Raw genomic sequence first — 16,056 nt, forward strand, 5'->3', positions numbered from 1 at the left:
TTTGAGAACCTTGGTTAAATATGTATCTAGCCTTTATTGTACACGGAAGCCAGTTTAAAAAATAGGTAGTTTACTAAGATTCATTGCAATACTGCTTTATAACTTCTGACTAGGAAAACTGTCAAATGAGTGCCCTGGAAATTCTACACCAATCCTTTGTAATACAAATGGAAGAGTTTTTGCTGGCTATGTAGTTGGTCTTAACGTTTCCTTCTATCAACCCCGACTTCCCGGACCTGTATGAAACATCTCTCTTATTTAACCTTTTTATTAGAGAAAATGTGTAATTCATTTCACAAATGAACATACTTGTGTAATTTGCACCCAGATAAAGAAGAGAACAATACCAGCATTCCAGAAGCTCTCTGACTATTCTAATTTCTAACCCAAAGATTAGCTTTGCCTGTTTTTGAATTTTATGTAAGTAGAATCATACATGGTTTACTCTTTTGTATCTGGATTCTTTTGCTCAGTACTTGTTTGTTAGATTAATCACGTTATTGAGTGTAATTGCCCTTCATTCTCATTACTATATGGTATTTCACTGTGCGAATATATCACAATATATCTTCCTACCCTACTGATGATGGGCATTCAGGTGGTTTTCAGTATTGCAAACAGTACAACTGTGAGCGCTCTCGTATTGGTCTTTCAGTGAACAAGTATACACATTTTGTTAGATACATACTTGGGCTGTAGGGCGTGTTCAGCCTTGAGTCACTACCAAACGGTTCTGAATGCGGCTGTACCAGTGTGTACCTCCACCAGCAGTGTCTGAGCGTTTCATTCACTCCACATCTTTCCTGGTTCTTGGCATTTTCTGGCTTTTTCATTTTATCACTCTGGTGGGTAAGTGGTGGTATCATCTTGTAATTTTTGTTTCTAATTTTTATTTCCCTTTCTCTGACGCCTGTAAAGTTAAGCACCTTTTAAAATATTTGTTGTCCATTTGGCTATCTTCTTTTGCAAAGTACCTGATCAAGTCTTTTGCCTATTTTTATATCAGGTACTTTAGATATGGGTTTTAAAGCGACCTTTGTCAAATATGTGTATTGCAGATACCTTCTCCCACTCTGTTGCATTTCTATTCACTTAATGAACAGTTTTTAATCCTAATAGAGTCCAGTGTATCACATTTTTCTTTTATGGTCAGTGCTTTTTATATCCTGTTGAATGAATCTTTGCCTACTCCAAGGTTGATAACCACAGTTTTTAATCCTAATAGAGTCCAGCGTATCACATTTTTCTTTTATGGTCAGTGCTTTTTATATCCTGTTGAATGAATCTTTGCCTACTCCAAGGTTGATAAGGCGTTGTCCTAGTTTTTCTTTTGAACGCTCTTTTGTTTAATATTTCACCCTGAGATCTGCAGTTCACGTGAAATTGATTTTTGTGTGTGGTATAAGGTGGGGTTGAACCTTTTCTTCCTCTATGTGGATACCCAGTTGACCTACTCTGCTTATTGAAAATATTATCCTTGCCCTACTACAGTGACACTTTTTCATAAACTAGGTGACCGTTTACACGTGGCATTGATTCTGGGCTTGCATTGGTCTATTTTTCTCTCTTTGCACCAACCAACATCTGGTCTTAATGACTGTAGCTTTATCATTGGTTCTGGTATCTGGTAGGATAAGTCCTCCAGCATTTTTCTTCTCTTCAAGATTGCCTCGGCTAGTCTTGGCCGTTTAAATTTCCACATAAATTTTAGGCTCAGCATGTCAGTTTCCAGGCAGAAACGCTAGGATTTTGATTGGAATTTATTCTGAATCTATAGATAAATGTGGAGGATTGACAGCTTTATAATACTGAGCCTTCCAGTCCATGAACATGACACGTCCCTTCATTTATTTAGATACTTTTTCAATATACTTCTGAGTTTTCAGCGTAGAGATTGTACTCATATTTTGCTAGATTTTTTTCCCTAGGTATTTGATGGTTTTGATGCGATTGTAAACATCATTTCAAAATGTCATTTTCTGTTTGTTGCTGGCTTATAGAAATATAGTTGAGTTTTTAACATCAACCTTATATCCAGGAACTTTGCTAAATTCTCCTTTTAACTGTAATGGTTTTATTTTTTTTTTATACAATCATGGCATCTGTGAGTAATGTTAGTTTTATTTCTACTTTTCGAATTCTGTGTCTTGTTGTTGTTGGATTGGATAGGATCTCCAGTGTTGATGATAGCCAGTATCCTTATCTCATTCCTGACCTCAGAAGGAAAGCTTAGGTATTTCATTGTCAAGTATGATGGCTACTTTAGTTGTTTTGTCTTTTTTAAATAGCTGTTCTTTATCAGATTAATGAAGTTTCTCACCCTTCCTAATGAAGAGGTTTTTTTGAACTCATGGATGAGTGTTGTATTGTATCAAATGTTTACTTGTAGAATATTTTTGGTAATGCTATAATGGCCCAGGAGGAGGACTTAGAATGAAAAGTGCTTACTAAGGCTATTTTAATATCACATGGCAATATGTTTTAAGATAATATACAGTATAGCTAGTGGAAATCTGCACTTCATCCCATAACCACAAGTGATCTGGCTCCATCTGTTTTGACACTTTTGTTCGCAGAGTTTGTATAGCTTAAGACCATTGTCTTCTCATTAAGAGTGCTTGGCACAGTAAGTTGAAAACAAAAGAGTAAACAGAAGCGTAGTGTATCACTCACTTTGCCAGACTAAACAACTCTGAGTAAGGCCAGCTTTCCCCTCTAGCATAATTTCAGGCTATTAGAGATGCTTCAGTAGTAAAGTTTTCTTTAAAAACACCTACCCACTCTATCTCTTCCTGGTTGCAGGAGGTCCCTTACAGTGGTTGACGGGTGGACAAAGCAAGGAGAAACAGTCCTTTGGGAGATCTTTGGTGGTTCCCTCTTTTCTAAGTAGCTACAAACTCGTGGAGCATTCCTTGCATTTTTTTCCTTTCCATTCGGTCTCCTCTCTCCCATTTTCCTTCCCCTGTCACTGCAAAACCAAAACCAAATTGTGCAGAAGGAGCTGGCCAGGAGGAAACATTCCAGTTCCTTTTTTCTGACCTAAGTGCCAGTCTTCGCTGGCTGCTGGTGTGTGCTAGGCAAGGCTAGAGTTTCAGCTAAACCAGAGTAACTAACTGTTCAACAGATTTAGCCTTAGTCCTGACTAGTTTTTAGTAAGTCTCCTTTTAGAAACATGTGAAGGTGGTTTTAGCAGAAGAACCAACCTTGAACTAGTTTGACCATGATGAGAAAGAGGACTTGAATCTCCAGCTAAGGCAGCAGAAGAAACGATCATTCTGGATGAGGGCATGATCCTATCATCTTTCCTGTCCCCTGATACCTCAGGACTGGATTAAGCAAGCTATCTATACAAGATGTGGCCCATGCAAGAGAAAATGAATTTTTAGAAAGCATAAACTAACATGGACTTCTCCAAAGCTGATCATATGCCCTTTGTTGGTCTGAATTTGGGAATTTGCTATGAGACCTTCTGGCTCTTTATAAAGAAATGTGCATATAAAGATACGTATTAGAATGCTTTCAACCTCTGCCAAGGCTATCGATGGGAGTATCACCAGGACAGAAGCACTGGTTTTGGTTTGTAATATAGTCTAAGTAGACAACACAATGAAAACATATTTTCTTATATTAAAGAAACAAATGACACACTAAGGAATCCACTAAAATTCCACACTAAGGAATTTTATCCTTTTCTTAATTCCTGTTGTCCAAAATAAGAGGTTCTCTGTTCAGAGAAACCATAACAGAATTCAAACCCCAGTTCCAATACCTATTAGTTGTATTGGGCAAATCACTTACCTCTTTCTATCTAATGTTTTCAGTCTATTGGGTAGTAATTATAATTGTTTACAACCCATAGGGCTATTTATATATGTAAGTTATATTACTATATGTACATTTCTAAATTATACTTACATTAACAAATTATAAATTACATATGTAATGGGTCTAAGGTACAGTGCCTGTCATATGATAAGTGCCTAAAAATAATTAGCTACTATTAAACTATACTTCTGCTAATGGGGTCCAGAGTCTTTTTCTTCCTTTGCTAATTAAAACTCATCATACCAGTGAAGGAAAAGAAATGAATTGATAGAATTTATTTTTTAAATGCTTGAGTCACAAGGACAGTCATCTGTTGGTCAAGTATCAGAAATATTTTCTGATACTCCTTTATTTTACTTGAAACTACATTAAAATTCTCTCTACTTTTCCAGGTTATTGCATGATAAGTCCTTTTAAGAGGACTGGGAAACAGACAAGGAATATATTTACTCCCTCTGTTAGGTGAAATCATGGGAAAATACTGCAGTTTAAAGATATTTAACTTAATTTTTACTTTCATCAAAGTAATATTTGTACACAGTTTTAGAAGTCAGATCGTAGTACAAAGCTTTTAATGAAGAACTGCAGTCTTCAACCTACACCTGGTTCCCACTTCTCAGAGGCAATGATTTTTAACTTTTTAAAGCACATGTCTCCTGGTTTTTACTGCTGTATGTTTAACATGCTTATACTGCGATTTGTTAAATTGTGTTGATTACCCACTGACTGACTGCTGCAGAAGATAAGAATTTAGCCCTTTGCCATCACACTCCCTTTCCCAAAACCTACACTCCTCCTCTCCCGCAACCCACCCTCACAGTGTGGTTATTCGTAATTTTAGGTGAAATTAGTTGTCTGTGTTTACATCGCAGTAATTTTGGAAGTGCGCTTACAATTGAGCCGGACAGTATACTGCAGTTTTACTTTTTTGGGGGGGTGCATCGGGTCTTCGTTGCAGCACACAGGCTTCTGTCTAGTCGTGGCGCGTGGGCTCCAGAGTACGTGGGCTCTGTAGCTTGTGGCTCACGGGCTCTCGTGTTGGGGCGCGGGCTTCGTTTGGGGGATCAAACTCGCGTCCCCTGCATTGGAAGGCAGATTCTTTACCACTGGACCAGCAGGGAAGGCCCTACAGTTTTACTTCTGACCCTGAATAGCTGTTTGTTTTTCTGGAGTTAATCATTCTTTTTTTTTTTTTAATTAGTAATTACTCACTTTTGTTGTTGTTCCTTTTCTCCATACCTGCCACTAGTTCATTCTCAAACTCTCCCTCAGAGTGGGCATTTGCATGTCTCAGGCATTGCGGTTTCTCAGGGAATCTCATGAGGCCACCGGCATCCTCTGATCCATTTTCTCAACGAACAGGTTCTGCTCAGGACCTGTTGTCCTGGGTCTTCCTTCCACCTCTCTCCTGTACCTCAATCCTTTGCTTCCTGGATCCCATGTTTCCTTTTTGTTCTGGTGTAGAACTCTAGGGAAAAACACACGGGAGGTGACTTTTTTTTGAGGTCTCATATTTCTGAAAATGTCTTTATTCTCCTCTTACACCTGAGTGATGGTTTGGCTGAATATAAAATTCTAAGTTGGAAATAATTTTTTTCTTTGAATTTTGAAAAGACTGCTCTGTTGATTTTCTAGCTTCCGGCGCTGCTTTTGAGCAGTTCAGTGTCATTCTGATTCCTGACCCTTTTTAGGGGACTTTTTTTTTTTTTCCTGCCTGGAGGCTTTTGGGATAGTCTCTGTAAAAAGAGCATTCGTCTTTACAGTGATTCCTTTCTCTGTGGTTTAAGTTAGAAATCCTTTCTCTCGTTGTTTTAACCCACATAAACCCTTGCCCTTAGTCACTCTAAAGTTAAAGAAAACCTAAGGGATAACTTAATAAAACTTTTCAAGTACATGCGGTAAAGGTCAAGTACGCAGAGGATGATAACTGTATGTTTAGAAAATGAAAGAAAAATGTACAAACTCCAACAACATAGGTTAGACCATCATTTCACAAACTCCGTTCCATCAGATGGTAAACTCCTCAAACGTTGTGTGCGATACCCTCCCCTCTCTTGTATTTTCTCGTGGATTATTAGCATATAATTCTAAGAAGTCCTGCAATAGACCCATTTAAACTGGCTTCACCTAGCATTTCCTAAGTTTATTTGCCCACGAGAATTTTTTTTCTTTTTAATTATTTTAAAAGGAACATCATTAACATATGTATAACACAGTTGGGGAAATGCCAGATAAAACATAGACTTTCCTGGCTACAGAAGAGCAATTTAGCATTGGAATGAGTAACCCAGAGAGGCTGTGGACTCTCCTTTTGCAGAGGCCTTTATTTAAAACAGGACATCTGTTTTAGGCGTAATCCTCTTTGAACAATGGGACTTTGCTGCTGTTTCTTCCTTTTCCTGTCCCCTAGTGGTAGCGTTGGGGAGCTTTTAGCCTACCTTTTACATGATTCTAGTACTCTGGTTACTCTGGTGACAAAAGTTACCACTACTACCAATAATTACATTTATGGAGAACTTACTTTCTGGCCCTATGCTGGATGCTTTACATGTATTATTTAACTGAATCTTCACAGCAACTCTGTGAGGTCGGCAGTATGATTATTTACAGATGGGGATAATTAGGGATAAAGAGATCACAAAATTGACAAGAAAGAGGTCAGGATTCAAACCCAGGGCTTCTAACTCGCTACTAGCTCTCCATCTTCAGTTGTTAATGTTCAGAACAGCAACCTGCAACGAACAAACAAACAAATAAAATACATACATCTGTATTTATTACGTAAAGACCTGGACGGATACGATGCTCACTTTATGAGACTGTTCCCTAAACCTTTTGATGAATTCGGAGTTTATTACTTTTGTTAGAAACAAATTCTACTACCAATTTCTTTATTCTAATTTGTCAACCAGTAAATGGCTCCTTGCATGAGACATTTTTCCTTCATAAATTTGATGTCATTCCTGTGTGTTAGTTAAGACCGAAAAGTCTGGATCTGTGAAAATTGGTATAGATTAAAAAGTCCCCTTTTCAACGTATTTACACATGGTAACGACTTCGTAATGCAGTGCGGAGGATGCTAGGGGTAGGAGACAGAGAACCTGGACTCTCGTGGACTCGGCCTCTTCCCCTGAGCTCCTGAGCACATCACTTTGCCTGGTTTTCTTCAACTGCCAGATGGGGAGCTTAGATTATCTCCAAAACCCCCTTTCTGCTCTGACATTTCAGAGTGATTTTTGTCTCTGGATATCGGCTCTTGTAACGGGAGAGGAATTAGGAAATTCACAGGTCAGTTCACACTGCAAAGTGATTTGAATAGATCAATAAGGAGGGGCTGGATGAATAATATTTATGAGTACCATGACCTTGAACTGAAACAAATGAGAAGAGATTGAAAATGATTGGTGATTAAGTGTCTTTCTAAGGTCACTTCCAACAGGGCTACTAAGTTTTAGACATGTAGGAAAGGCTCTTTCCTGCACCCACTCTTGTTCAGCTTAACATGTTTCTCCAATGAAGCTTCCATTTGAAAATTACCCTTCATAGTGCATCCCCAGCCCCCTGTACCTGGCACATCATAGGTGTTCAGCGAAGCTTCGTCGACATTAATTGTTATTTAATATAGAACTAGAAGATCAGGAAGAGATTTGTTTTTCTAATCAGTATTAAGTTTAGGAAGTCACGTGTGCGGGCTGTGGAGTTTTAGACCATCTGGGTTCATAACCTAGCTGGACTCCTTAGTAGCTGGGTGGTTTTAGGCAAGTTATTTCCATAACTGTGCCTCAGTTTCCTGTCCTTTAAGGGGATTTATAAGTGTACCTACCTCATGGGGCCGTTGTGAGCATTCAGTGAGACAGTCCAAGCGTTGTATTTGGTATAATACTTAGCAGAGATTTAGGGTTCTATTAATATTAGCTAATGTCATTATTAAGGAGGTGCAGCATTTCCCTAGACATTCTAGTAGAAGTTTTTCTTTTCATTTCATAAGGGACAACGTAGAACCCCGAAGGTAAACTGTAGAGTTCTAGTGCTTGATTTTTATCATTTAACATCTTTTCTGACCCGCTTCCATACTCCCGAATAATGATGCCTCTCAGATGAGAGAAGTTGCTGTGTTTTTGCATGATATGTCTTTTTGTTTGAACTACATTATACTTTGGCGTGTTGTGAAGTCTGCTCATTGAGTATCGTAGAGTTTAAAGCCAAGGTGAAGGTCTGAGGTAAATGGCACACGACTACGTCCTTCCCCACAGTGTCTGCCTCAAGACTCCTGCCTGCTTGAAACACACCAAAGGCTGTGAAATTAATGATGTGCCTGATGTAATGCACTTCTCTCACCCAGCTGGAAAGTTAAGACATTGTTACTTATCCCTGAGAAGGACTGTCGTCCATGCAAGCGTTTTGTTCATTTGTTCTTTCATGAGTAATTGCATGGAGTCACGAAAAACACCTACTCAACTTACAGCTTGGCAGAAACAGTAGCTTATGTTTTCTGGAGACAAAATTAGAAGCAGGCTCCCTGGACCCCATCTTTAAGTCAAAATAAAATGTCTAGGGAACCACTGTGCCTCCCAGTAACCACGGCCCCTGTGGAGTAATATTGTTTAGGTCAAGATGCCCCAGAGTAAGAGGACAAGGAGAAGGGAAAGAGGGGAAGGAAAGTGTGTACTGGGATGATTTGTTTTCATAGAGATGAAGAGGCAAACGGTTTTTCTTTCTTCCTTTGTCCTTTCTATGTAGAGAAAAAGTTTACAGTACCCTAATCTTCCTCCTGCAATTATCAGAAGGGAAAAACTGAGTATACGTTGTTGAGAGGAGGAGTTACATCTTAAACTGTATTTTATTTATGATATTGAAGATTACATCTTTTCTGGGGAGCTTAAGTCTTAGCAAAACTAAACCACTGAGAAAGTATCTTTATTTTTTCCATTTTCACAGAAAAATGAATACTTGTTCTTTCCTTCCCTATAAAATATGATCATTCAGTTGGCAAGCGTTTAGTAAACAACAACTACGCATAAGGTCTAAAAGGAAAACAGAATAATAAGACCCTGTCCTTTGCTCCAGAACTGGAAATCTAACAGCGGAGATACTTATCCAAATAATTATACCAGAGGGAAAGAGAGGTACTCAGTGCTGTGGGAACACGGAGAATGGAGAGTGTTTTTAAGTTGGAGAATTCGTGGAAGGTTTCATGGAGAGAGTAGCATTTGGACCAGTGTGGGATTCCCCGCTACCGTGGGAAAGACAGACGGGAGTTTTGACGGGTGGTGCTGAGGGACAGGAGGAGGGTGAACAGCTTCAGGAAGCAGCATGAACAGCCATGAGCGGACTAGACGGTGCAGAGTGTCTGCCCTGGGCACACCGTGTGATGCGCCCAAGCACAGCACTGATGAGAATGCGGGTGAGGTCTGGGATCCCGAGTGGAAAATGACACTGAAAAAGTAAGGCAGACTGTCAGGGAGGGCCTTGAATGCCACGCAGAGACTTTTCAATTTATGATGTAGGTCAGTGCTTCCCCTGCTTTTCCACCAAAAATTGCCCTTAGTAGAAGAGGACAACAAGGTCAGCGTTCTCGGGGGAGGAGGGGAGGGATGAATAGGTAGAGCACGGCGGGTGTTTAGAGCAGTGAAACCATCCTGTGGGCTACTGTGATGGTGGATACTTGACATTACGCATTTGTCAAAACCATAGAATGAACAACACAGAGTGGATTCTACTGTAAACTGTGCGTTTTAGTTCATCATAACGTATCACTGTTGGTTCATCAGTTTTGTCAACAAGCATACCACACTAATACGAGTGTTAATAATAGGGGAAATGCACGTTAATAATAGGGGAAACTGTGTGTTTCAGGGTTTGCGGGGGAGGGAGAAAGGGAAAAGGGTATATGAGAACTTTGTGGTTTCTGCTCAATGTTTTTTTTTTGTTTTTTTTTCTTTTTTTTTTTTGCGGTACGCGGGCCTCTCACCGTTGTGGCCTCTCCCGCTGCGGAGCACAGGCTCCGGACGCGCAGGCCCAGTGCCCATGGCCCACACGCCTAGTCGCTCCGTGGCATGTGGGATCTTCCCGGACCGGGGCACGAACGCGTGCCCCCTGAATCGGCAGACGGACGCCCAACCACTGCGCCACCAGGGAAGCCCTCTGCTCAATTTTTAAGTAAACCTAAAGCTGCTTTTTAAAATAGTCTATTCTTTTTTAAAAATAGCGTTCTTTTAGCCATGAAATGTACTACAAGTATAAAGTTTTTTTAGGAGTTTCATAGTATATCTTTAAAATCACGTGAATTTTTTGCTCTGTTTATTTACACATAAATAACTATTTTCTCATTAAAATTTTCCCTGAAACTTTTCAATAAAATACATGACCCCTAGGGATATGATTCCTGTGTTGAGAAGCCTGACATTGGTTGGCAGGCAGTCACTGAAGTCATATGTTAAAAGTGAAACAAAAATAAACCAGTAAAATGATGAGCAGACAATTTTTCTTGCAACCCAGACGTTTTTTGCATCCTTATTTTCATTTCCCAGTATTCATACAGAAGCATATACACTAACTTTAACTCAGTCAACCTTTACTTTGTCTACAGAAGAACTTTGCAATAGGCATGATGAGAAATAGTTGATGAACCTACTTTTGTGGATATTGCAGTTGAGACAAGAGAGGTGTATTTTGATAGGAAAGTAATATATACTAAGAAAAATGGATGATGAAATAGAAAATAAGCATGCTGAGGAGATGGGCAAAGTAAATGGAGTGACGTGGGTTAGGTAGGTTTAGATGAAATTTGTTCAATGGCTGCCCCTGTCATTAGGAGCACACACTTTTTTCTGGATGTCATTGAGACCCCGTATGACCTTTAAGCTATCACCAGTGTAGTGTTTGTACTGTAACACAGATAACTTCAAGTTGTTTGGGTACTTATTCATGTAGATATTCAGACATGTGAACCCAAACCGTGCCTGATGCGTCCTCTTGGAACCACTGAAGCACATTCACAGCCCTAGTCTCCTTATTTGTGTTTTCAAGGCGCTTTGTTTTTCTTATGAAGACCACAGCTGGAATCTTTAACCTCTTGCAAGAGTCAGCCTTTGAGAGCTACATTCTTTAGCTCTCTGCTTGCTGGGAAAAAACAAGAGGCCCATTCCCAGATACCCTTAGGAAAGCCATCCTGCTCTGAAGAGAGCAGGGCTGTTTCTAGGACATTGATGTGGGTATGCCGTACACGTGACACTATTAGAGGGTCCTCAACTGTGACGTACAGATAAGGGGTGACTTCCCTCCATTAGTTCAACAGCCTGGACGGCACTAAGAAGGTGGCTGTGTTCCCTGCTCTCCCCATGATCACCTAGGTGACATCACTTGACCCAAGACTCTTTCTGTTCCCTTTCTGTGGATCTTTACAGGATGGCACCGTCCTCCAGGAGTAACATCATAGCTATTCTTTTCTCCATTTCAGAAATTACCATGGTGGACACAGAGATGCCGTTTTGGCCCACCAACTTTGGGATCAGCTCCGTGGATCTTTCTGTGATGGACGACCACTCCCACTCCTTTGACATCAAGCCCTTCACCACCGTTGATTTCTCCAGCATTTCCGCTCCACACTATGAAGACATTCCGTTCCCAAGAGCTGACCCAATGGTTGCGGATTATAAGTATGACCTGAAACTCCAAGAGTACCAAAGTATGCGGTTTATTTCACTTTTCAGACTACTGAGACTAGAATTGGACTAATATCTCACTCACACTGGGGTAAATGCTCCAGAGACTAAAGCCTATAGTGAAGCCATTTGCCATTCATTTATTCACCCATTGATCCATGAAATAGTGGGCATTTATAATTGACCAAAAAGGAAGGTAGTGTGTGAACACGCTATCATCTTTCTCCGCCCCCACCCCCACCCTTCCTGCCTGCTTCCCTTCTCTCTTTCTTTTTTTCTTCCCTTCTCAGGGACATTTTCCAGCCTGATTACCTTGCCAGGTGCATCTCAGGCTAAGAGTCCATCCCCCCCACACTTTGAATTCTTTTTTCCACTTGTAAGTAGATAAGGAACATTTTGTCACTTTTTATAACTTATCTCTAAATCACTGTTGCATCTTTACTAATTCTGCAGTTTGAACAGCTTCCAGTGAAACCTATTTTTCAGCACAAATTTAAATGTTGACGTTGTAGGCTATTGATAAATCTCCATGCCATTAACGCAATTCACATCAAGCCATCAGACTCGAGAAAAACTAAAGCTGCACTTTTCAAGATTAAATTTCTTTGATGCTCTTTCCTTGATTTTTATCTCTTTGCTGATATGCTGTTTTTCCAGAGCCACCACCATGTAACTGCAGCCATTACTTGACAATAAGTAAGAACTTCCTGTAGTTCTAGTTTTTTTTTTTTTTAAGATAAATGATATACTTGGTTATATTTATATGTGTGGCTTTCAGTTGGAGCCTGATATGAAAATTTAACAGGCCTGATCCTGACCAACGGAAAGATAGTGCTTGCTTTCCATAGGGCCTCTCTCTATCAGAGATCATTTTACAAACCATCTTTTCTGACTCAACATTGATGGGAACCTGCTCTCTTATTTTTCATGTACCTTCAAGCTGGGCTTACCATGCCTTTTCATGGCAATGTTCCTTCTGTTTCCTTTGCAAGAGTGGTTTTAAAACACTTCTAAAATGCAACACTTAAATTAAAATGTATAATTTAATATTGTCACGAATGCCAAATACAGCACATTATGTAGCGAAGTAACCTTAAGGATCTCAAATCCATATGTTGCCTGTTAGAGCTTTAGTATTACGAGGTATTGGACGGTCATAGAACCACAAAGTTAAAAGTTAACCACAAAGTTAACCCCATTTTTTTTCACAGGTGGGGCTAGAGGTGTTGCGACTTGCCTGTGATTACAAAGCCTACTTTTTCCTGTGTATTTTTCACGTTCCATAGTGCATCTAACTTAAATAATAAAATAATGGCACCAAGGTGTACTATAGTGACTTCCCTGTTGCTTGTCGAGCATTGTTTTTCACGTGATAATTACCTGCTCATGTTTTTCTATACACAGGTGCAATCAAAGTGGAGCCTGCATCCCCACCTTACTATTCTGAAAAGACTCAGCTGTACAATAAGCCTCACGAAGAGCCTTCCAACTCCCTCATGGCAATTGAATGCCGTGTCTGTGGGGATAAAGCTTCAGGGTTCCACTATGGAGTTCATGCTTGTGAAGGATGCAAGGTAAAAAAAACATTTTTTCTTTTTTGAAATAATTTGCTGAAAATGTACCTATTATTTCATTTCCTGTTGCAAACAGATGGCAAAGAACTGATATAACATTGTCAAGCTTTTAAGTATTTTTGGCAAAACCCATTCTTCAAATGGTATAATACTTGAAAACCTAAGAAAATTGTTCAAAGCAAGGCTACTTTGCCTCACTTCCCTTTTTCCAAATTGGTCCTGTGCAGCACCATCTAATTTGAACCTTGCATTTTGCAGATTTAAAAAAAAAAAAAAAAAGTCACTTGTTCAAGGTATCATGGAAAGACAGTGATGAGCTGACCCAGACCGGTACCCAGATTTCCTGAATATTCTATATTGTTTTTCACTATACCATGGAATATTCTGTACATGTAGGACCCGATAGATAGATAGATAGATAGGTAGGTAGGTAGGTAGGTAGGTAGATAGATAGATAGATAGATAGATAGATAGATAGATGGATAGATAGATGGATAGATAGATAATCTTCATTTGAGCCTTAGAACGGTCCTATAAAGGCAAGCTTATGTATGGCCACTTTACAGGTGTAGAAATCATGAATCAGTGAGACTTGCCCATGGTCATCCATCAGTGAGTGGCAGAGCCAGGACCAGAACATATATCTTATGACTCCTAAACCAGTACTCTGTGCTTTCTTGTTCCAGCATCAGTTTGAGCTATGTGTTAGGAGCAGGCAAAGCGATGTAACTGTTGTGGAAAGGAGGTACTCTTTCTCCTCATCTCTTTTCTTTGTGAAAAAGGGTATTTTGGAAAGTTCATTTAGTAATATTCTGCCCAATTATTAAGAAAATGTTAATCTACTCATATTTTATTTTATTTTTATTTTTTTAATTTAATTAATTAATTTGGCTGCGTTGTGTCTTCGTTGCTGTGCGCGGGCTTTCTTTAGTTGTGGTGAGTGGGGGCTGCTCTTCGTTGCATTGCGTGGGCTTCTCACTGCGGTGGCTTCTCTTGTTGCGGAGCACAGGGCTCTAGGGGCGCAGACTTCAGTAGTTGTGGCACGCAAACTCAGTAATTGTGGCTCATGGGCTCTAGAGCGCAGGCTCCGTCGTTGTGGCGCACGGGCTTAGCTGCTCCACGGCATGTGGGATCTTCCTGGACCAGGGCTCGAACCTGTGTCCTCTGCATTGGCAGGCGGATTCTTAACCACTGCGCCACCAGGGAAGTCCCTCTACTCATATTTTAAAATGTAGTTCGTATTTTTAAAGAATTAATTCTAATAGGCTCAATGAATAAAATAGTAATCGAATAGTACTTATTATATACTCCAGGGCTCAGAATAAATTGTTCATAAATACTTACCTTATAAAATAATGCTGCTTATAAAAGGTAAGATCAGATTCAATCGTCAGTTGGGCTTTTTTGTTCAGAATAAAGATATATGACAGCAGTTAGGTAGGTGTTAGAATATCTGGGTTCCTAACTGGACCATGGGCCAAAAAAGGAAGTTAATATTTATTGAATTTCTACTATGCGCCAGATATTGTGCAAGATGCTTTTGCATATTATCATTTTTAAACCATATTCTGTCTAAGTTTTCAGTTCTATAAAATGATGGTGTTGAATTAGATGATCTCTAAAACCTCTTCAGTCCAATAGTTTATTACTCCAAAGGCAATTTAATGAAGTGAAAGAGACAAGCTAGTGGTCACCTGGCCACTTGCCCAAGGTCCCTAACCAATCACATGAGCACTTCAGCCTTCAGACACCTCATGTGTAAAACAGCTTGGTTAGATTAGCTCCCCAAGGGCTTCTTATTCATCTCTAAGTTCTAAAATTCCAAAATGACTCCTTGAAATACTACTGGCAAGAGATGGCTTTCGTTTAAAACATGAAAACCCATTCATTCTGTGATTGAAACCAAACTAAAATATCTGTGATCTTATATGAAATCATTATCTTCCCAAGGAGTAGTAAGAACATGTCATTTTATTGAGTTAGATTTATATAATTTTGAGGACATAGTGGCTAAATTCTGAGAAATACCCAAAGAAATCATTTACGTTTGGTCATCTTGGTAATTTATGCTGATAAATAAATAAAAGTATGGTTGGCTAAGTTTCCACAGTAAATTATTATTTTTATGGGCTGGTAAAACACTTAGAAAACTAGAAGGCTTAAGCAAATAGTTTCACTGTGATTCTGTTCATCAGATATTTGTAGAGAGGTTTTTTTTTTCTTTCTGAAATTTTTTCTTTAATTTTTAAATTTTATTTTATTTTTTTATACAGTAGGTTCTTATTAGTCATCAGTTTTATACACATCAGTGTGTACATGTCAATCCCAATCGCCCAATTCATCACACCAACAACAACCACCCCCGGGGCTTCCCCCCTTAATGTCCATACGTTTGTTCTCTACATCTGTGTCTCAACTTCTGCCCTGCAAACCGGTTCATCTGTACCATTTTTCTAGGTTCCACCTACATGCGTTAATATACGATATTTGTTTTTCTCTTTCTGACTTACTTCACTCTGTATGACAGTCTCTAGATCCATCCACGTCTCAACAAATGACCCAATTTCGTTCCTTTTATGGCTGAGTAATATTCCACTGTATATATGTACCACATCTACTTTATCCATTCATCTGTCGATGGGCATTTAGGTTGCTTCCATGTCCTGGTTATTGTAAATAGTGCTGCAATGAACATTGGGGTGCATGTGTCTTTTTGAATTATGGTTTTCTCTGGGTATATGCCCAGTAGTGGAATTGCTGGATCATATGGCAATTCTATTTGTAGATTTTTAAGGAACCTCCATACTGTTCTCCATAGTGGCTGTATCAATTGACATTCCCACCAACAGTGCAAGAGGGTTTCTTTTCTCCACACCCTCTCCAGCATTTGTTGTTTGTAGATTTTCTGATGATGCCCATTCTAACTGGTGTGAGGTGATACCTCATTGTAGTATTGATTTGCATTTCTCTAATAATTAGTGATGTTGAGAAGA

The 16,056-nt window shown here is 39.4% G+C and overlaps 1 protein-coding gene across 4 annotated transcripts in view; it reads left to right on the plus strand.

Moving 5' to 3' along the window:
• The window catches only part of PPARG (peroxisome proliferator activated receptor gamma), a 174,710-nt gene that overhangs the window by 111,898 nt on the left and 46,756 nt on the right, over positions 1 to 16,056 (plus strand). For all 4 annotated transcript variants that reach the window (XM_089919740.1, XM_022562768.2, XM_022562767.3 and 1 more), the window contains 2 exons: positions 11,285 to 11,512; positions 12,894 to 13,063. In XM_089919740.1, coding sequence (XP_089775866.1) covers positions 11,293 to 11,512; positions 12,894 to 13,063 — 390 coding nt within the window. In that variant the 5' untranslated portion in view covers positions 11,285 to 11,292. The remainder of the gene's footprint in view (positions 1 to 11,284; positions 11,513 to 12,893; positions 13,064 to 16,056) is intronic.

This window comes from Delphinapterus leucas, chromosome 10, assembly GCF_059928025.1.
Source record: "Delphinapterus leucas isolate spDelLeu-1000000601 "Yukka" chromosome 10, BTC_Dleu_Yukka2, whole genome shotgun sequence".
Lineage (NCBI taxonomy): Eukaryota > Metazoa > Chordata > Mammalia > Artiodactyla > Monodontidae > Delphinapterus > Delphinapterus leucas.